The 21811-nt window shown below is 45.7% G+C and overlaps 2 protein-coding genes across 2 annotated transcripts in view; one reads left to right on the forward strand and one right to left on the reverse strand.

The window, feature by feature from the left end:
* Positions 1-329: 329 nt before the first annotated feature.
* Positions 330-21811, forward strand: part of LOC118429968 (D-glucuronyl C5-epimerase-like) — an 83933-nt gene continuing 62451 nt past the window's right edge. The window contains exon 1 of the mRNA XM_035840615.1: positions 330-417. The gene's annotated coding sequence lies outside the window, so the exon portion shown is untranslated. The remainder of the gene's footprint in view (positions 418-21811) is intronic.
* LOC118429967 lies at positions 18235-20781 on the reverse strand. The gene has a single exon (XM_035840614.1). The coding sequence runs from the start codon at positions 20670-20672 to the stop codon at positions 19230-19232; it is 1443 nt and encodes a 480-aa protein (XP_035696507.1). The 5' UTR covers positions 20673-20781; the 3' UTR covers positions 18235-19229.

Below are 21811 nucleotides of genomic sequence, written 5' to 3' on the forward strand. Positions count from 1 at the left end.
CATGTTCCCTTGTTGTTACGAAAAAAAAAGAGTAAAAAAAGACGACAGACAGGGAAACGTATCCCGATAATTTTGAAGGAGAAAAACAGAAGACACAGCAACATAAAATACTTAAATAGGATTAAAAAAGGTCAGGAATTACACAGCCATTCAGGTTCCTTTAGCAAGGAACAGACATTGTTTACGTAGATATGTTCAAACCAAGGCAGACAGTAAAACAGAATTCTATTTCATCTCAAGGGATACGACAGCCAGATGTAGAATAGCAAAAGTGACGAAGTCAGCCCAAAACGTCAAGTTCTATCCTCCCTACATCTGCTTGAAGATGTATTCGCTATCCCATAGTCCCCCGCGCGCAGTCCGCCATGTTGAGTTCAGCTGACAAGGTTCGGGTCGTCTGCAGCCGCACAAATTCAGGTAAAACTCGCTTTTCTGTCTCAGTTTTCCCGTGCTGACTGTACGTTACGTCAGGTTTGGTAGTAGGCACGGTTTCTGTGAAGCCGGAACACGATAGTGTGTGTGCGGGGTGGGCTAGAGAATGTTGTGCGGGCTGTAGCGAGGGAGGGCCCCCGGGACTGAAACCCGCCTCTCCGCCACGGCCACAGAAACGGAAGTTCCTCATCTTTCCGCGGACCTGATGACCACAATTCCTTCCGTTTGGGAGACTCCCGAACCTCCGAATCCTCCCTACTACCCGATGTGCCATGTCCCTGTAGTTTTGGGGTATATAAGAGCCCTGTCCCGTTATCTCGTGCAGATCCAGGCATGTGGAGCACAAGGGTTCCGGTTTACAGTCTTCCACACATAACACAGTACAGTACCATGCTGTCTGCGTCTGTCCGCACTGGACAAACTCAGGATTTCCTTCTAGACGCGATGTTTCCCCATCTACACTACACGATACAAGGCTGCCATGTTTGATACCTTCTGACATAAACGTGATGTTTTCCGCCTTTAGCACAGGCGAGAATTTATTCATAGCTGGTGGATTGAGCTTGAGATAAGAGGTGGGAAGACTGGATTTATATTGAAAAGACCAGATAAGTGTCTGCCAGTGTTTACAGATGCATATGGGTCCCACACTCGGGTTACTTGTCAAGTGGTTTGGGGCCCATTTGCAGAGGAAGCCAGACTAACCAGACAAGATCAGAGTTCCAGAGATCGGATTTAGATTCATTTCGAGTCGAAATATAGACCGAAATGCCTCCAAGCTAGGTTAGAACCTGGTGTCTTATGCCGAAGGGCAGTTGGTTCTGAAGGCTATACAGATACAGAAACTGGGGTGTTATGCCGAAGGGCAGTTATACAGCTGTATATAGACACATATTTTCACATAGAAATTAGAAGGGTGGCTACACATGTGCAGATACGACGTATACAGAAGCTTGTTGTTTTCCCTAAGGGTGGCTTTACCTGCTATACATGTACATTGATACAGATATTGTACTATCCACATTTTTATGTAGTTTCAATATAGGGAGTATTAACTCTGTAGCAGAATGTATTGCATTGGTTCTTAGAATAGAGAGATAGAGGACCATCTGGACTGGCAGCCAGGCACCCATAAGTCAGGTAACCTTGATGTAACAGTAATCGCCCCAGGTGCAGCCATTCCAGGTCTGTAGATGTTTTATTATGATCATTAAAAACCTATAAGTATAAGTCATGTGCGCAAACCCCTATCTCCTACAGAATCCTCAGGGAATTGTTTCTTTTTTGGTCATTTCTCTGAAATGTTGACATGGGAGTAGTTAGCAATGGAGCAGGCCTGTGGAAACAGCAGAAGGTTGTCCGAGGAAATGTTCCCTTTGCTTTTATTTTCCCCTGCATCATCTTACTTAGTTTTATCATCATCCTGCTTAGTTTTATCATCATCCTGCTTAGTTCTATCATTGTTATGCTGACAGTGACAGGAGTCTCTACAGTACAAATGTAAGTCCAAGCAAAACACAGCTGATATTCTATTATTGTCTAGGGGTGAACATCAGAAATGCAGAGAAGCCCGTCTGTGGATGAATATGGTCTGAGAAAATGTGGTTTCAAAATCCAGTTCAAACAAATGTGTGGTCTCTGTGTAAAAAAGGTCCTGAGAGATTTGTAGCCCTCCTCTTTGATATGATTGATATGTCAACAACTGTAACTTGATATGTCAACAACTGTAACTTGATGATGGTTTGATATGCGGAAGCTTCAACACAAAAATAATATTTGAATTGTTCTTTTTTGAGTGTGTATATTTCATAGCAGACACTGATTGACAGAGACAATGGTGAAAGACATGTCACATAGAGATGGTATCTCTGGACTGACTGCTTTGATGCTAAATCATTGCTACTAGTAGGTATTTGCTCCTAGCTGATATATTCCATTTGATAGGAAAAGACATGTTGAACGTATGACCCTATTGTCATATAAAGCTGTAATCTGCCATCACCAAGTCCGTTCTCAGAATCATGAGAATGAGTGAAACAGTATAAGGAGGGCTGCCCATACTTGCCATAGCTAACATGGCTTCACATAACATATTTGTACCTACAGCCTAGTACAGGGCCCGCCTTGCCTTTTCAGAGAGAAATTCCTTCCATATGCCAAGAATGGAGGCATTTTGTACTAGGTATTTTGCTGTGGGATAAAGATTGATAAATCCGGATTAGACTGTAACCACAAAGTAATTAAGCTGTTTATGTAAGACTTTAATGATGCAATAATGAAGATGGACGGACAAACACTGCAGTTCATTAACTTGATTAATTATGGCTGGAGCCTGTCTTCAAGCTGCATCACTGGGAACAGGCACAACAGATTAGTGACAGGCATTGTGCTGTGCTATCCTGCAGGAATCATAGTCTTGCTAAGCGATGTGATGATAGAATATAGATAAGACTATTAACAGATTTGAGTCAGTTAATTTACTTCAGCCATTTGTGTCTGGCCCTGTGTCAGACCCCCGTGGGACCACACAGGTTGGTGTGTGAGATGTCTGGTCCATATTCTGCATTGTGAGGTGCCTGCCAGCCGGGCAGGTTCCCATGACGATGGTGGCTCTGGTCCATAGAACTGCAGGCCGCCCCGTGGGGAGGGTGAACCCGCTTTGTGATGGTGTATAGGGGCGACCTCTGACCCTCCGCTCAACCCACATTATAACTCAAGTGGATCAAATTAAACCTAATTCTTTGACAGTTCCAAGATTCGCTCCACCCCACATGACACAGTGTAAATACACTGGGAGTTATTCTGTAATAATAGTTCTCTGAAACAGTTGCTTTGTTGATAATGTGGCAATGATGGTTTTCTAAACTTATGTTTTCTTAGTATGTTCTAAAATATGTTGTCTTGTAAGTATGTATGTATGATCCAATATCAACATCTGTTATGTCACGTCACTCTTTTGCTTATGCTGTAACACTAGCAGTGTATATATGAACTATATCTGTATATATAATTTTTATCTATATATAGACAATAATTGCTGGGATTGGAATTGGAGTTGCAATTGGAAAAAACAGTCAAAATTGAGCCGAATGAAATGCATGACGATGTTTGTAATGTGGCAAATCACCGGCACTTTAAGGGTAATTGGGTGGAACATGATGTCAATGACTTGGAAATCAGTAGTATAACCGTAAGCCACAGAAAGTTATCACCTCGATTGTTCAACATTCAAAATTGATTTTTTTTTAGTACTTTAAGAGGACATCATGGAAACAGAGAATTGAGAGGCTTTGAATGTGCCTCATTCACAAACAGTCACTATTTGATAGCATTACCTGGTGATTGGTGCAGACTTTCCACTCTGTTTCAGGTCTCATGCCCATCTTCCATTCAAACTGACAAATAAGATTTGCCCTGATGCAAAGTGTTATTTCCAATGGTGCATGAAGGAATGTTTCAACTCCCATCCACAACTAATAATAGTAATGTTATACAGCAGGTTATACCCGTGATTCCATGCATTTTCCTGTGTGTGTGGTACCATAGGAATTCAGCCAGGATTCCAGCCAGTTTGTCATGGCCAGTACCTGCCTGGGGGATTCCCAGATCGGCATGACTTCCCCTGGAATGCAGAAGAATGTTGGGCACCTCCAGGCTGCACATTCTTGTTTCCAGTCTGAGGAGGGAACAGTCAAAGCTATTCATTTTCTTGAGAAAAAAATCTACTCATCTTTCTCTGATCATTGAGGTTAAATCAAGGTTATTAACCTCCTTGCTCCGATGACTGGGGTAATGCCACAACCCAGCCAGCTGCAGCTACGAGATATTTGAGTGTGTAACTGTTTTATAGAGTAGATAACCTGCCCAAGAACACCACTCACTAAGCCCACAAACCCTGGTTTACATGGACAGGTCGTCACTATAGACTTGGGTCAATTGGAAAATTATATAAAGGAAGACCAAAATTAGTGACAATGGCCAGGTGTTCATTATGTACATGTTTCGTCTCTATTTAGATTTACCACTTTTGTGGAAGGATTGATGTAACGGTGGTCACAATCCTTTGGCCGAAATACCACCAGGTACAAGTTTCATCTCTAGGGCTTATTTCCTATATATGACAGGACCCTGTGTTGATGGGCGGTGCCTGGGGTGGATACAAACTGACAGGTTCGAGTGGATACAAAGTAACAGGTTTGAGTGGATACAAAGTGACATTTTTGAGTAGGTGTAGCAATGTTTGCTTGTGGGAGAGACACACAGTAGCAGAAGCACTTCCCTCACGGTTCCCCAGAGGGTATATGTAGGAGAATGGTAATACAGTACTAATAGTGCTGACAGACTGTGTGGCATGTGGTGGTGTTTGTACAGATTTCCATTTGTTAGTAGTAGTAGAGATCAATTTCTTCCAAAATACAAACCACAATTCCAATCATCTCAGCCTCCATTTATCAAATTGTATGAATGGTAATAAGATTAATGATAACGATGATGAAGCAGTCTGACATCCAGGCAGAATTGTTTGCTTTTGTTCCTGCCTCTCCACAAACAGTTTCCTCAGAAAACAAACCAAACTGGGAAACAGAAACTTGATACACTCCTAGCTTCTGTACTGTAGATCAAACTACCATCATTCATGTCCAGCTCGGGGACATTTGGGGCTGTGTAGTGGGACTCAAGAAGAAGAAGAAGAAGAAGATGGAAAACCTATGTTGATAGGATTGCTGCCCCTACGGCCGGTGAGGCTATGGGACCAGTGAGATGAGGTTGTGGGACTCAGACCACCTCTAAGAGTCCCTAGGGATCCTGTAAAGTGTAGAAATGTTGCTGATGTGATTATGAGGGGCTGTAATGGTGTTCTCACCACTTCATTTGCTGATGAGACTTGTACTGGAGTCCACTCTGGTAGGGAGTTCCCTGGGCACCGAATGGGAGGGTCTGTGTAGGGGGATCCTGGTACTGATGAGATTTGTGGTCTGTCAAGGTCCATTTGCTTACAAATTTATAAGGATTTCCCTGGGCACCTAATATATTAGGGTCTGCATGGGGGATCCTGGTAATGCTTAAATTCAGGAAGGCTGCTAATGTACACAAGCTTAGTATTCTTGTGGAGGTTTTCAAATGAGTTCTTTGTATTGTTCCACAATTGCTTTCCTGTGGCATCTGGCTTTTGGCACAACCAGACACTTACTTTTGGCACAACCGCACACTCCACTGTGACCTTTGACACAACTGTACACTTGCTGTGACTTTTACTAGTTTTAGCACAACCATACACTTACTTTGACTTTTGGCACAACCGGACACTTACTTTGACTTTTGGCACAACCGGACACTTACTTTGACTTTTGGCACAACCGGACACTCTGTTTTGACTTTTGGCACAACCGGACACTTACTGTGACTTTTGGCACAACCGGACACTTGCTGTGACTTTTGGCACAACCGGACACTTACTGTGACTTTTGGCACAACCGCATACTCCATTTTGACTTCTGGCACAACCGGACACTCTGTTTTGAGTTTTGGCACAACCGGACACTCTGTTTTGAGTTTTGGAACTACCGGACACTCCACTGTGAATTTGGCACAACTGGACACTCCATTTTGACTTTTGGCACAATCGGACACTCTGGCCTACAACTACGCAGTATACTTTGTCAGTTACCCTTAACGATGAATTCAGGAAAACCAAAGAACTTGCTGCATCGCATTTAAGTGACCGATTAGGCTTCACCGACAATTTTCAGAGAATCCCTAACGCTAAATTAGAGTGGGCCGGTGGCGGCTACGATTAATGCTGAATTAAAAGTGTTGCCTGCTGGTCCCAGAAAAAAGGCATGCAGACCCTGAAAGTACCTCCCTTCCTTCCACATGTATGTTCTTACTAAAACTCAGCCGGAATACAAATGGGCATCCGATCAGACTGTCCTGAGATACATGTAGATTACTGCCTCCACTCTGCCTGATAGTGGAGTTATTCATAGTTATGGTACTTTCTGCCTTGTGATGTCAAATTGTAGGACAATAAAATCTTATAGTGTCCTCGTCAAACTGCACATTATCGAGTTTTTATATCTCATGATCAGAGAAACATTACTGTAACCCGTAATCCTGCACTTTCATGGTTACCCTGGTAAAAGAACACAGAAATAAATAAATATGTACCCTGTTCATAATGCAATATCCTACCCATCAATTGTTGTACGGCAACCCTATGTTTTGTTATTTTTATAATTCTCTCGGAACAACGAATACCCTTCAAAATTATGGTACAATTCTGAAATGCTTACAAATGTATTTGATTTTAAGTTTGTAAGATAACAAAGGGATTTTATCATGGCTGGTTTTAATGTTTATATATGTAAATGTCGGCGCAATTCAGCCACTGCTACTATGCCGTGCATCTGTAATAAAACTTGTCATCATGCACTTACATATACCCTGTCCATCATGCACTCCTCTCTCCCATCATGCATCTGCACTTACACACACAGAATGAGAAGAAAGGAAGGAGAAGAAAAGTTGAGGAAGCTGAGAGAGGAGAGAGATGAAGACAGACAAGTTCTACAATGACAGATGACCCATCCCCAGATTCCTTGGGAAAACCCCCTCCTCAGAGCTGGGCCTTCCCATCCTCAGGTGGCCTTCCCATCCTCAGGTGGCCTTCCCATCCTCAGAGCTGGGCCTTCCCATCCTCAGGTGGCCCTTCCAGAGCTGGGCCTTCCCATCCTCAGGTGGCCTTCCCATCCTCAGGTGGCCTTCCCATCCTCATGTGGCCATTCCAGAGCTGGGCCTTCCCATCCTCAGGTGGCCTTCCCATCCTCAGGTGGCCCTTCCAGAGCTGGGCCTTCCCATCCTCAGGTGGCCTTCCCATCCTCAGGTGGCCATTCCAGAGCTGGGCCTTCCCATCCTCAGGTGGCCATTCCAGAGCTGGGCCTTCCCATCCTCAGGTGGCCTTCCCATCCTCAGGTGGCCTTCCCATCCTCAGGTGGCCTTCCCATCCTCAGGTGGCCATTCCAGAGTTGGGCCTTCCCATCCTCAGGTGGCCATTCCAGAGCTGGCCCTTCCATCCTCAGGTGGCCATTCCAGAGTTGGACCTTCTCCTCCATCTTGCTGAGGAAAAGCATAAATGTAAGGCTCGAAATCTGTCAGACTCTGGCATCAGACTTGGAGTTTACTGAAAATAGCCATTTTAAGGTTCAATTTTCTTGGCTTCGTGGTCCCAGTTTGGATCCAATGCCACATTTACCCGTTTAGAATCCCCCTAAAAGGACTATAAAGCGACATCCATGGACGGATATTTCATGTGGAACTATTCTATACCTATTAAAGACCATTTCTATGCCTATTATGGACCATGATATAGTCCAGATACATGGTACTAGTCCCCTGTGACTGCAACCACACAACTTTGGAAGTACCATAGACTGTAGAATTGTATATCCCTACAGACATAAAAGTTGTGATCATGATATAGAGAAGTAATGTTTCATGAATTCGCATGTACATGTACATGGGAGTCTTTACTGTACTTTCAGATAACTGTTTACGGTGAAGGTTACATGATCATTCCTCTAGCAGCCAGCAAAAAGTGTTACGATGTCTCAATTGTTACACATCCAGTATGGCAGATTTTATTATTCAAGACAATACAAGACTTGTGGGTCGCAGGCAGCAGATAACGATCCCTTACAAACTCATAGATAAACTAGAAAGGCAACATTTTCGAAGAAAATGCAGGATGTTAAAGAAGGGAAAAGAAAGGAAAAATCGCAAGAAAAGAAACAACTATAAATGCAACATTTCTGTGAAAATGCAGCACATGTGATGTCCCACATCTGCAACAAGTTTGTGCTTTTCCATCCTCAGGACCTTCCCTGGGGTGATGACATTTCAGCTGTCCAACCCTCCCAGTACATGTACATTATTACTTGTACGTGTGTGAAGTTATTTATGATCTAAAGCCATGGAAGGCCCAGTGTAGCCTGTATATCAAACTACTGAGCTGAAAGTCAACTAGACTCAGAAACCCCTACACAGTCCAAATAAGTGCTACAGGTAGAACTATTCACTAGTAGGTATGGGTTCAGATTTCCTGGTATGTTTTATTTTTGCCACAACCTCTCGCTACAAACTAATCGCCACGCCATCATCTGGATTCAAGTATTGTGGCACATACTGTACTATCACACTCACTTGCTTACAATCACACATTTCCTGAACAATTTGTGCTAATATCAAGACTTGCCCATCAGTCATTAATTTTGAATGTGTGGCTTGTCAGAGGGGGGGGGGGGGGGGGGGAGGCTTCATACCACCAGAAGTTACCCCAAGCCTTTTTTTTTGCTTTCCAAATGTTTTAAAACATCCGACTTCACAGTAGACTAGCAAGCAAAGATTTCCCTTTGACCTTGCACTTTTTTTGTTGGTTACACTTCATCGACCGTCTCCCCTCTTCTCTATTCCCCCAGTCCCTTCCCCAAAATTACCTTCTGTGGGTCAATTACGAGGCATTAAGCAAACTCCTGGCTAATGCTGTTTCCTGAAGCTTTTAATCCCCTCCCAAGGACTGGGTAATTCTGATCTGCTACAGCTGGCATCTACTAGTAACCTTTTCCTTCAGTACTCACAAACCCCAAGGCTTTGGGAGACAGTGGGTAATATATTAGGCAATGTTGGGGGTTAAGGAAGACAGTGGGTTAGCATAGGCAATGTTGTGGGTTAGGGAGGACAGTGGGTTAGCTAGGCAATGTTGTGGGTTAGGGAGTACAGGGGGTTAGCATAGGCAATGTTGTGGGTTAGGGAGGACAGTGGGTTAGCATAGGCAATGTTGTGGGTTAGGGAAGACAGTGGGTACTATGTTAGGCAATGTTGTGGGTTAGGGAGTACAGGGGGTTAGCATAGGCAATGTTGTGGGTTAGGGAAGACAGTGGGTTAGCATAGACAATGTTGTGGGTTAGGGAGGACAGTAGTAGTCCACTGTATTCTGCTGATGCAGTGGTCTGAACACTCTGCACTCTGGGGGTTAGGGAATACGGTGGGTAATATATTAGGCAATGTTGTGGGTTAGGCGAGGAAAGGCATAAGCAACCAGACGCTGCACCTACTATGGTCCTATCTCCCATCCTGCTGTGTGTCCCTGACTGATCCATGGATGCAGCTGGACATGACAGATGTTTGCTGTATTTCCCTGGAACTAGATTTGTATGTTATATATCAGGGTATCCCTACGGACCTCATCTGTCTCGCTATAATGGCAGAGAGTGCTGCGTCTTTCCTTTTCAATTTGTATGGCCCTGAGCAATGGACACATGAGAAATGCTGGGTTATATGCCATTATCTGAGCAGTGTACACGAGAAATGTCTGGTTATTATTACTTATATGCCATTATCGTTTGCCCGGTTGCGCCTATTAGTGCTAAACACACATTACAAAGGTTACACCTAGCAGTGGTAAACATACATCACCAAGGCTGTGCCTAGCAGTGCTAGATATACATCACCTTAGTTATGCCTAGCAGTGCTAGATATACATTAATGTGGTTATGCTTAGCAGTGCTAGATATACATTACTGTGGTTGTGCCTAGCAGTGCTAGATATACATTACTGTGGTTATGCCTAGCAGTGCTAAATATACATTACTGCGGTTATGCCCTAGCACTGCTTCACCAAGGTTATGTCTAGCAGTGCTAGATATACATTACTGCGGTTATGCCCTAGCACTGCTTCACCAAGGTTATGTCTAGCAGTGCTAGATATACATTACTGTGGTTATGCCTAGCAGTGCTAGATATACATTACTGTGGTTATGCCTAGCAGTGCTTCACCAAGGTTATGCCTAGCAGTGCTAGATATACATTACTGTGGTTATGCCCTAGCACTGCTTCACCAAGGTTATGTCCAGCAGTGCTAGATATACATTACTGTGGTTATGCCTATCAGTGCTAGATATCACTGTGGTTATGTCTAGAATTACCAAACGTGAGTGGTTGCTAGGCCGGTTACTAGGCCACATCTGTCACCTTTCCTGGGGATGACCTGCGGAGTCAGCAGGACTCATCCTTGTCTGGTTACCAGGCTCCTGAGGCCAGGCCTGTACGGTTACCAGGCTCCTGAGGCCTGGCCTGTACGTTTACCAGGCTCCTGGGCCTGACCTGTATGGTTACCAGGCTCCTGGGCCTGGCCTGTACGGTTACCAGGCTCCTGAGGCCTGGCCTGTACGGTTACCAGGCTCCCTCTGGCCTGCCCAGTCAGCAGGACTCATCCCTGTCTGGTCCTCATTTTGTGCAACATTCCTGCTGATACTGCTGAAGGCACAGGTCATGGCAACAGCACTGAGTGGAGTCTTGGGTTGGATAGGAGTGGAGTCTTGGGTTGGACAGGAGTTGTCAGGATAACCACAGCTGTAAGCCTTTTTACATCTGGTTATTACCTTCGACAGGTTATGTTTTTCTATCATTCATGTATACCAGAGTTTGTGTTGCATATGGTTAAGTCTTTACCTGTAGAAAAAAAATGAGATTTTGGACCCCCCAGTGACCTTCCCTGGTACTGCACCAGGCTGACTATTTGTGTTTTTTTGTACCTGTACCGAACCTCACCACTGTAACTGCCAGCATGTGTGAATGCCTCCCCAATAGCACCAGGCACATGTATGATGTCACCATGGTACAAGGATAAACCTGACATAAACCTTTCCCTACAGTTCCTCTGTGCACAATTGTACATGCAGCTACTTTTCCTGGAGACACATTTCCAAGTTTGGTTTCACAAAAAACGTTCAGCTATAGCAGCTATCGATAACCTGTCTTTAAATTTAAATTTTCCATCATAATTTTGTTCAGAAACATTCCTTATGACTGAATATGCCTGTAGCTTAGGTCTTTGGGTCAGACTTTGCCAAGCTGGAATGTATTATTGCTTCTGTCCCATTTTGGTCCATTAGAAATTCCCAGCTTAAATATGACAACATGGATGCTGTAGTTATGAAAACATGAGGAGTTGTTCAACTTGTTGGCATGCTTGATAATGGGGGAGGTGAGTGTTGGCTAAACTGTTTGGGTAGTGGCTATTACCCTGAGTTCAGGAGGTGACCTGAGTTCCTCCCACTTCTGTGTTGTGACAACTGTGAAACACAGACCAGATGTGGAACATGCTCAGCTCTTGTGTTGTGTACTGTGCTCTTATGTGTGTACTCAAGGCTGCCTACATGCACTGTTGGGTTGGGTGGATGGAAACAATCTGCTTCAAATCAAAGTAGTGTTACAATTGATGTGCAAATTTGGTATATTCTTATGGAGTCATTTATTTTTCATCATCATCATCATTCATCTGGTTACACCGGTCAGGCACAGCTTTGCTTTGGTTCAAAATATTAGTTATTCTTTTCAAATTTAAATATTTCTATAGCTTATAGTATGCTACAAAACAAACATGCTACAATACCCTATGCTAGAAAACAAACATGGTACAATACCCTATGCTAGAAAACAAACATGCTACAATACCCTATGCTAGAATACAAACCTGCTACAATACCCTATGCTAGAAAACAAACATGGTACAATACCCTATGCTAGAAAACAAACATGCTACAATACCCTATGCTAGAATACAAACCTGCTACAATGCCCTATGCTAGAAAACAAACATGCTACAATGCCCTATGGTTGGTATATGGGTATTCAGAACCATGTCAAGGGTCGATAAAGATGGCGATAAAAGTGACGGGGGCAAAATTGCCCTGGATGTGGAAATTGAATTTGATGACAAAGTGATGATATTTCATCATTTTGTGGGCAGCGGAAACTGCCAGCGGTCAGAGTAGCGAGGCTGGAACATGGCCCAAGCCACGATGATTCGGTCAGGACAGAACGGGAGGCTGGAACATGGCCCGAGCCACGGATAATTGGTCAGGGCAGAACGGGAGGCTGGAACATGGTCCGAGCCACGGATAATTGGTCAGGGCAGAACGGGAGGCTGGAACATGGCCCGAGCCACGGATAATTGGTCAGGACAGAACGGGAGGCTGGAACATGGTCCGAGCCACGATGATTCAGTCAGGACAGAACGGGAGGCTGGAACATGGCCCGAGCCACGATGAGTCAGTCAGGACAGAACGGGAGGCTGGAACATGGTCCGAGCCACGATGATTCAGTCAGGACAGAACGGGAGGCTGGAACATGGCCCGAGCCACGATGAGTCAGTCAGGACAGAACGGGAGGCTGGAACATGGTCCGAGCCACGATGAGTCAGTCAGGGCAGAACGGGAGGCTGGAACATGGTCCGAGCCACGATGAGTCGGTCAGGACAGAACGGGAGGCTGGAACATGGCCCGAGCCACGATGAGTCAGTCAGGGCAGAACGGGAGGCTGGAACATGGTCCGAGCCACGATGAGTCGGTCAGGACAGAACGGGAGGCTGGAACATGGCCCGAGCCACGATGAGTCAGTCAGGACAGAACGGGAGGCTGGAACATGGCCCGAGCCACGATGAGTCAGTCAGGACAGAACGGGAGGCTGGAACATGGTCCGAGCCACGGATAATTGGTCAGGACAGAACGGGAGGCTGGAACATGGTCCGAGCCACGATGATTCAGTCAGGACAGAACGGGAGGCTGGAACATGGCCCGAGCCACGATGAGTCAGTCAGGACAGAACGGGAGGCTGGAACATGGCCCGAGCCACGGATAATTGGTCAGGACAGAACGGGAGGCTGGAACATGGTCCGAGCCACGATGATTCAGTCAGGACAGAACGGGAGGCTGGAACATGGCCCGAGCCACGATGAGTCAGTCAGGACAGAACGGGAGGCTGGAACATGGTCCGAGCCACGATGATTCAGTCAGGACAGAACGGGAGGCTGGAACATGGCCCGAGCCACGATGAGTCAGTCAGGACAGAACGGGAGGCTGGAACATGGTCCGAGCCACGATGAGTCAGTCAGGGCAGAACGGGAGGCTGGAACATGGTCCGAGCCACGATGAGTCAGTCAGGGCAGAACGGGAGGCTGGAACATGGCCCGAGCCACGATGATTCAGTCAGGACAGAACGGGAGGCTGGAACATGGCCCGAGCCACGATGAGTCAGTCAGGACAGAACGGGAGGCTGGAACATGGTCCGAGCCACGATGAGTCGGTCAGGACAGAACGGGAGGCTGGAACATGGCCCGAGCCACGATGAGTCAGTCAGGGCAGAACGGGAGGCTGGAACATGGTCCGAGCCACGATGAGTCAGTCAGGGCAGAACGGGAGGCTGGAACATGGTCCGAGCCACGATGAGTCAGTCAGGGCAGAACGGGAGGCTGGAACATGGTCCGAGCCACGATGAGTCGGTCAGGACAGAACGGGAGGCTGGAACATGGTCCGAGCCACGATGAGTCGGTCAGGACAGAACGGGAGGCTGGAACATGGCCCGAGTCACGATGATTCAGTCAGGACAGAACGGGAGGCTGGAACATGGCCTGAGCCACGATGATTCGGTCAGGACAGAACGGCAGACGAGTGCCCTTGTTGTCGCCCATTTCCGCCTCTTTCATTCCAAATTTTCAAATATTTATCATTGGCATTGCCAAGTGTTTGTACAATGTACATAAATTCATAATAGCAAGATAGTTCAGCTTGCTCAACTGCAAATCGAACTATCAAAATGTTTTCCACAAGTTGCAAGTTGCAGGTGTGGGCTGTTTCCCTGGTTAGCAGTGATGTATTAAGTAATCTACTTCTGTGAAAATAAGACATCACTAACACCAGTGCAGCTGTGCCGTCATGTGTTCCACCATTAGTAGGAATGTTGGAAATCAGATTGATGCCATTCCTTCCCACTTACGAAGGTTCAGATTCTAAACTAAGTGTTTGGAATTCCTGAGAATTGCCAGTAATGCCTGCTGAAGCTGCCTTTATGTGCTGCTGAATATTTCATGTCATCACGTCCCTATCTCCCACATCACTGCTGTATAAAGGGCCCGTATTTATGTCGCATGCCGCCCGTCAGAGCCAACGCTGGATCAAAGAGTTCTCAGAATCGGATATAGAGAAATCTCGGTCGGGCTTTCTGTGTAAGATGATAGGGATAATTTTTACCCATTCATATCCATATCATGCCGGTTTGTAAGTATCTTCTTATCCAGGCCCATTCGTCAAGCAGGGCTGCCGGTCGATGGCTAGAGTGGGGAACGATTCATGCAGCATATTGTTATCGATCAGTTTGTGGTTTCTCTCTTACTCTTGAGTCTTAGCGACTCCGGGGATGTCTGGCGGTAAACACGGGAAGGTTTTAGCACCTTGATGATGAGAAGGGAGTTCGTTAATTTCTTTATTTGTTACATCGATAAACAACTATTAGCAGCATATTGTTATTGATCAGTTTGTGGTTTCTCTCTTACTCTTGAGTCTTAGCGACTCCGGGGATGTCTGGCGGTAAACATTGGAAGGTTTTAGCACCCTGATGATGAGAAGGGAGTTCGTTAATTTCTTTATTTGTTACATCGATAAACAACTATCAGCAGCATATTGTTATTGACCAGTTTTGTGGCTTCTCTCTCAGCGCGGATTCCCGGGATGTCTGGCAGTAAACATGGGCAGGTTATATCACCCTGCTGCTGATGGGATGGAAATCTGTTAATCTGTTAACTTGTTGACTGCACATCTTAATATGGCGGAAGAAATCAGTGGATAACGTTGTCTTTTCATGTAGGGGCCAAGAAAGGGTTTACAAAATATCCCAGAATTTAGAATAGAAAGTTGTAGAAATGACAAGATACATCTGGTTGCACAGTTTTACACTAATATCTACATTTTGCAGAAGAAACTGGTCTCCAAAAAGCTCTGTTTACTTCTGTGAGCAGAGATAATGGCTGCCATGCAGACACAGACTGGAGAAACTAGCTATGGCTGATTAATAATGGGACCCTAGCAGCTGCCCATGGCACTGCAGTAGGACGTACTGTAGATGTACTTAAACTGTCAGTCTGTGATCAGATGAAAACCCTCCTGCCGACGGAGACAGGAGAAACTAGTGCAGTTTTATGTGGACATTCTGCACTGATTTGTTGACTGGGAGAATCACGCCTGCCATGGCGAGGAAAGTATTGTTGAAATGTTGAAATGGAAGGGTAGATGATGGGCAGTTTGGACGTTAGGAAGGGAATATTGCACTTAATGCTTCATACATGGTCATTTCTTCTGACAGGAGCATTGCTCACAACGTTTTCATTTCAAACCAGTGAATGTGTGGGGATTTAAATGTACTATTTCAATCTAGCTCAGAGAACAGTAAAGTACAAGGACTGTTTCTGTCTGCACTAGCTGAGTACCAGGTTATCCTGTCTGCAGCAATGACAGGGAAATATTTATGTGAGCCTGTTGGGTCTGTCCTTAGTGCTGATCCCACATCAATCCCCCCTGCTGGAAATGCCTGCCCATCTGCACAACTGTAACTGGTCAGAATTTTTACCTGCATTTGGGAGAAAGTTTCTGCAAATATCCAGGCCATTGTACCGGCAGAGCTCTGTGTGCTGCTAACGAGCTTAATTGTTGTTCATAATTACATAGCCTGAAATTCCTCCCCCATAGTTTTCTCTGCATTCTCACATTACTCTGGAGAATGACAGATTGTGGCTGAGCAGGGAGCTGCATACTGATGAGCCATAAATCAATTAGCAGCTCACATCATGTGGGCAGAGTGATTAGTCACACTAACGAGGAGAGTGATTAGTCACACTAACGAACAGCACTTGTGACCAATTAAGCAGGACTGTCCAACAGACAAACATCACTCAGCTCACTATGGTAGGGTCTGCTTTCTGTCCCCAAACGCCCCTACTCTGATCTAACATTTGATCCAAGATATGCACTCTGTCATATTCATCAGGCTGAAGGGTCCTCTCCTGGCTCCATCTATTCCTGTGTGCTATCTCTCCTGGCTACATGTAGGTCTATTCCTGTAAGTTTTGTCTCCAAATCAATTTTCCCATGAAGATGCGGCCTGGCCCCTTCCCTTTTCCTGACTGCTTTTCCTTTCTTTGCTGAATTGATTTGGATTTGGAGTAAAACTCAGTTTGTCTGGAGGGAGCTGGTCACTGGTTTTCAGATCATTAACCCATCTTAATAACTGAATAAGTTACTAAGATTCCATTAATTATCATTCAACCAGTTTAGTCTAATACCTAATATTGCTACCTATGCATAACTATATACTAATAGATGCATAACACAAACATGACAAACACACTTCTTTGTGGCAGAAATAGGGGGCAAGGTACCAGGTCTTCAGTGCTACCCATTTCCATCTCTCTTTCACCATGCTCAAATTGTGAGATGGGGGGTTTTGTGCTCACTTGCAGCACAAACTTTGCCCACAAGGTAGCAAGTCCCTTGGTACCTTCCCCCCATCACATAATTACATTGTAGTTGTACCTGACATGGTAGCTGCCACCTGTTTTACTTGTCCTGTTGCCAGTGAGATATACAACTTGTAACACTCAGATGTCCACCTTCCTAAAATTTGAAATGGCACCGTGGGAAGTCCCTTCTCATTCAAGAGAACATCCCGATATTAGGTATGCGGCCCCTATCCTGGGACTCTTCTGTGATTCTCAACATAGCCAGGGCCTCCCTCATGATTTTTGTGAGTTTTACCCTTGTCAGGAAGGCCCCACTCTTGAATCTAAACAGTGGACCATCTTTGTACCGCCTAGATAGATATAGCTCCCTCATGGCTTTTACAGGGCACCAAGCTGTGTAGGTTTGTCCCAAAACAATAGGTACCCCTTTTCTCCCTGGGTCAGTCTTTGACCCCTTAATAAGGATTCGGATATAGTTCGGCTGGTATAAATTTGGTACAAAAGCTACATCCTGCCATTGTAGATGGAGGACTGGATTGAATTTTTTCCATGAGTCACAAGTGAATTCCCCCACTCTCAAGAAACCAAAGAATGCCACCAAGAAGGCTGCTTGCATCACTAATTTGTCATACGATTCCCGTTGGAAGATGAGTTCCATTTTACTGCAAAGCCCTTGTAAAATGGTGAGTGTTACTGGCAAGCGTATTCTCACTGGCTTCTGACCTTTAGAATTCCTTATACCTTGTAACATGCGACTAATAAGGAAGGATTCTTTTGTCGGGTCCTCCCAGCCCTGTTCCAAGTGCATATTGCGTATTGCGCTTAAGTATACATTGATGGTACCATATGAAACTGTCTGGGTCAAGGAAAGGATGAAGTACACTATTGTATGTTCAGAGGCAGGTAAAATGTTACCCCGTTCATCCCAGAGTTGGTGTTTTAAGCAAAATTGAAGGAATTGTGATACTCCTGTCGAGTACGTTTTCCTTGTCTTGGGTTTTAGAGCTGCTAGAAAGTACTCCTGAGCTCGCCTTCTTAGGTCAGCATCAGTGATGCGGGGATGGAGCAAGAAACTGGGGCAGCTTTGGGGGCCAGCTGTCTGAATTTGTCCATCTGAAATCGAGATAGAGCATCAGCTATGCTGTTCTCTTCACTTGACAGATGTACGGCTTTTAACACAAAGTTCTGTTCCAAAGATTGAGCTACAATTGGTCTGATTAAATCCATGATCTCAGGTACTTTAGATTTCATTGTATTGATTATGGCTACCACTGACTCATTGTCACACCACACTGTTACCCTCTTGCTCTGGAAATGGGTCCCCCATATGACGCATGCTACTCTAATGGGATACAGTTCCTGCCATTCAATGCTTAGTCCTGCCTTGCCACTTGTCAGTTTGTATTGTTCTGGCCATTGCCCATTAAACCACTGTCCTTTCCAAAAGCCCCCAAAGCCTTCTGCAGTTCCTTAAGGGTACATCTAGTTCGGGACCCCCATTCTGCAAAGCTACTCTTCAGGCGTTGAAGTTTGTCTGATGGCAGTCTTGCTTCTTGTGCTACTGAGTCTAATTCAATCCCCATGAATACCATAACTTTTGCCGGTCCCTCTGTTTTTTCCTCTGCTATGGGGACCCCCAAGTTATGAAATACTTGCAGGAGCGTTTGTAGATTTTGCCTACATTGTTGATCATTTGGCCCTACTGTTGCTAGCAGAAAGTCGTCCAATATGTGGATAATCTCACCTATGTGATAGTTGTTCTTTAGGATCCATTCTAACAAGTCCGAAAAGGTGCTAAATATGAATGGGGCGGACCGCAGACCAAAACATAGGCATTTATCATAAAAATATTCATTTTTCCAACAGATACCAAAGAGCTCATGTTCACTTTTATGTAGAGGGATCACCCTGTATGCAGACTTTATGTCCGTCTTGGCCATGAAGGCTCCCTTGCCCAGACGTTTCAACATGGCAATTGCATCATCTATAGTAACATATTTCACTGAGAAATCAGTTTTTGAAATTGAGTCATTGATGCTGTCCCCCTCTGGATGAGATAGATGGTAAATAGTCCTCCAATTACTGCTATGTTTTTTAGGGACCACTCCAATTGGGTGGTATTGAAAGTTCGGAAACGGTGGCTGTGCAAAAGGTCCTACCAATCTTCCTTGTTGCAGCTCTTTTCGAATGTTTTCCTCTATGCTTTCCGGATTTTTCTTACATGACACGAGGTTGTTTGACGTTCTGGGGGCTCTCGGCCCCTTGTATCCTGTTGTGAACCCTTCTTTAAAGCCTTTTGTAACATAAGAGACTAACTGTCTATTGGGATGCATCAATAACTCTTTTTCTAGTACATGGATTCTAATGGGTGTCACTAGCCCAGGGTCATAATTATACAGCACGGATTTCGTTGAACAGGTTTTGACGGAGAGACCTGCAAGTGTAACAGGAATTAGTTGTATTGAGTGCCAGTTTTGCTGGTGACCCTGGGGTTGACCCCTGGACAGTTGTGCTTGCCATGGGTGTTATTCTCACATCGACTACATACATGTTTAAATCCACATGGAACCCTATTGCACCCCCATGGAGAATTGAATCCGTAACAGAAGCCGGGGTTTGCCTGGCCTGGTTTTGGCCTGACTGAGCTGGACCCTGGTTTAGAGGTCACAGCCTTTGCAGGGCATTCTTTTGCCCAATGGCTGGGTGAATGACAAATAGTGCACATGGCTCTGGGTGCCAGTGTAAAGCATACCACCCATAGTTGGACATCAATTTGATCCCACCTTTTCGTGGGGTCCTCTGAAACTGATTTACGGAATTTTTCATCATACTTTAGCCATGTTTGAAGGGGGAACTTCGCTGCTGCCTCCATGATCAGGCATTGGTAGCCAACTAACTCTCTAGCTCTACCTGGCTCATTCTCTAGCATGGTCAACATTAGTACCTGGTACGCTTCGACCCACTTCTGCCAGCTAGCAATTTTGGGGGGCTTTTTCTTACTCAGTGACATCGGGTTATTAGGGTTGGTAGGGTCGAACACAAGCAACATTCTGCCCCCTTCTGGTTCCAGATCATCAGACTTCAACAGGGTTTCTAGTGGGATGTACTGGTGGGCCCAAATCTTCTTTTTCATGTCCCCAGATACTGTAGGGAGAATGCTGCTTGTGCCCGTGTTCTGTGCTACCCCTACCCCAGAGAAATGTTTGACTACACCTTGTGCCATAAGTGCTGCTGCCCCCAGTTGGCCCTGGACTGCTGCTGGTAGCTGGCGTTGTCGGGGGTCGTTGTCCCCCGTGCCTTGTTGTTGTTCCTGGGTCACTCCCTGGCTCTGGTTCTCTCTTTGGCGTTGCAGCTCGATGTCCCCCTGGCGCTGGTCTTCCACCTGGAGTTGTTGGCTGCCCACCTGTTGCTGGGTGCCACCATGGTGTTGGTTGTCCACCTGTTGCCTTTGTTCCTCTGCAGCCTTATATTTAGCCACCTCTTCTCTCAGGCGCCGTAGTTCACCCATTACAGTCTCGTCCTCCTGTTGGTTGTCCTTGTTCCTGTTCTTTCTCTTGTCCTTGTTCTTGCCCTTGTTTTTGTTCTTGTCCTCAGTCGTCCTTGTTGGTGAGTTATTGTATGCTTCCAGACGCTGCAGAGCTCTGCCACTTCTTGTTCCTGAAGCCATTCTCAGTTGGAAACTGTCTAACTCAGGTCTGCTGCTGGAATCTCTGATCCCTGATACTGTCGCTGTGTTAGGAATCTGGACAAGTGATTTCCTTTTACTCTTTTTTCCCTTATATACCTTCTGCCCTGGAGGCGTGCCTCCCTTGACAATACTAGATTGCCCATTCTCTGAGTCGCATCCTGTCATCTTCACTTTCCATTCCTTCTGCTTTCTTGGAACGCTCCCCATTTACTCATGACCACTTCCTGTCCCTTCCTAACACAGCCTGACACTGGTCACTGGTTTTCAGATCATTAACCCATCTTAATAACTGAATAAGTTACTAAGATTCCATTAAAGGTTGCTCCAACTCTCTGTGAGCATGTAAGACATTTGATTTGTTACCTTTGCAAAGAAGGTTCTGTTTGTGTTTGCATCTGTTTGTTGACAGATAATGTGATCATCGTGGGTAGTTACCGACAGAGCAAAGCCTGAAAGGCTGCGTAGCTGCTATCGTGGGTAGTTACCAACAGAGCGAAGCCTGAAAGGCTGCGTAGCTGCTATCGTGGGTAGTTACTGACAGAGCGAACCCTGAAAGGCTGCGTAGCTGCTATCGTGGGTAGTTACTGACAGAGCGAAGCCTGAAAGGCTGCGAAGCTGCTATCGTGGGTAGTTACTGACAGAGCGAAGCCTGACAGGCCGGTAGCTGCTATCGTGGGTAGTTACTGACAGAGCAAAGCCTGAAAGGCTGCATTGCTGTTATCGTGGGTAGTTACTGACAGAGCGAAGCCTGAAAGGCTGCGAAGCTGCTATCGTGGGTAGTTACTGACAGAGCGAAGCCTGAAAGGCTGCATTGCTGTTATCGTGGGTAGTTACTGACAGAGCGAAGCCTGAAAGGCTGCGAAGCTGCTATCGTGGGTAGTTACTGACAGAGCGAAGCCTGACAGGCCGGTAGCTGCTATCGTGGGTAGTTACTGACAGAGCAAAGCCTGAAAGGCTGCGTAGCTGCTATCGTGGGTAGTTACTGACAGAGCGAAGCCTGAAAGGCCGGTAGCTGCTATCGTGGGTAGTTACTGACAGAGCGAAGCCTGAAAGGCTGCGTAGCTGCTATCGTGGGTAGTTACTGACAGAGCGAAGCCTGAAAGGCTGCGTAGCTGCTATCGTGGGTAGTTACAGAGCGAAGCCTGAAAGACTGCGTAGCTGCTATCGTGGGTAGTTACCGACAGAGCGAAGCCTGAAAGGCTGCGTAGCTGCTATCGTGGGTAGTTACAGAGCGAAGCCTGAAAGGCTGTGTAGCTGCTATCGGGGGTAGTTACCGACAGAGCGAAGCCTGGAAGGCTGCGTACCTTCTATCGTGGGAGTTACAGAACGAACCCTGAAAGCTGTAT

Source organism: Branchiostoma floridae, chromosome 14, assembly GCF_000003815.2.
Source record: "Branchiostoma floridae strain S238N-H82 chromosome 14, Bfl_VNyyK, whole genome shotgun sequence".
Taxonomy (NCBI): Eukaryota; Metazoa; Chordata; class Leptocardii; order Amphioxiformes; family Branchiostomatidae; genus Branchiostoma; species Branchiostoma floridae.

Coding starts and splice junctions, on each gene's coding strand:
- LOC118429967 (XM_035840614.1), bottom strand. CDS start 20,672: ATGGGGAGCGTTCCAAGAAAGCAGAAGGAATGGAAAGTGAAGATGACA.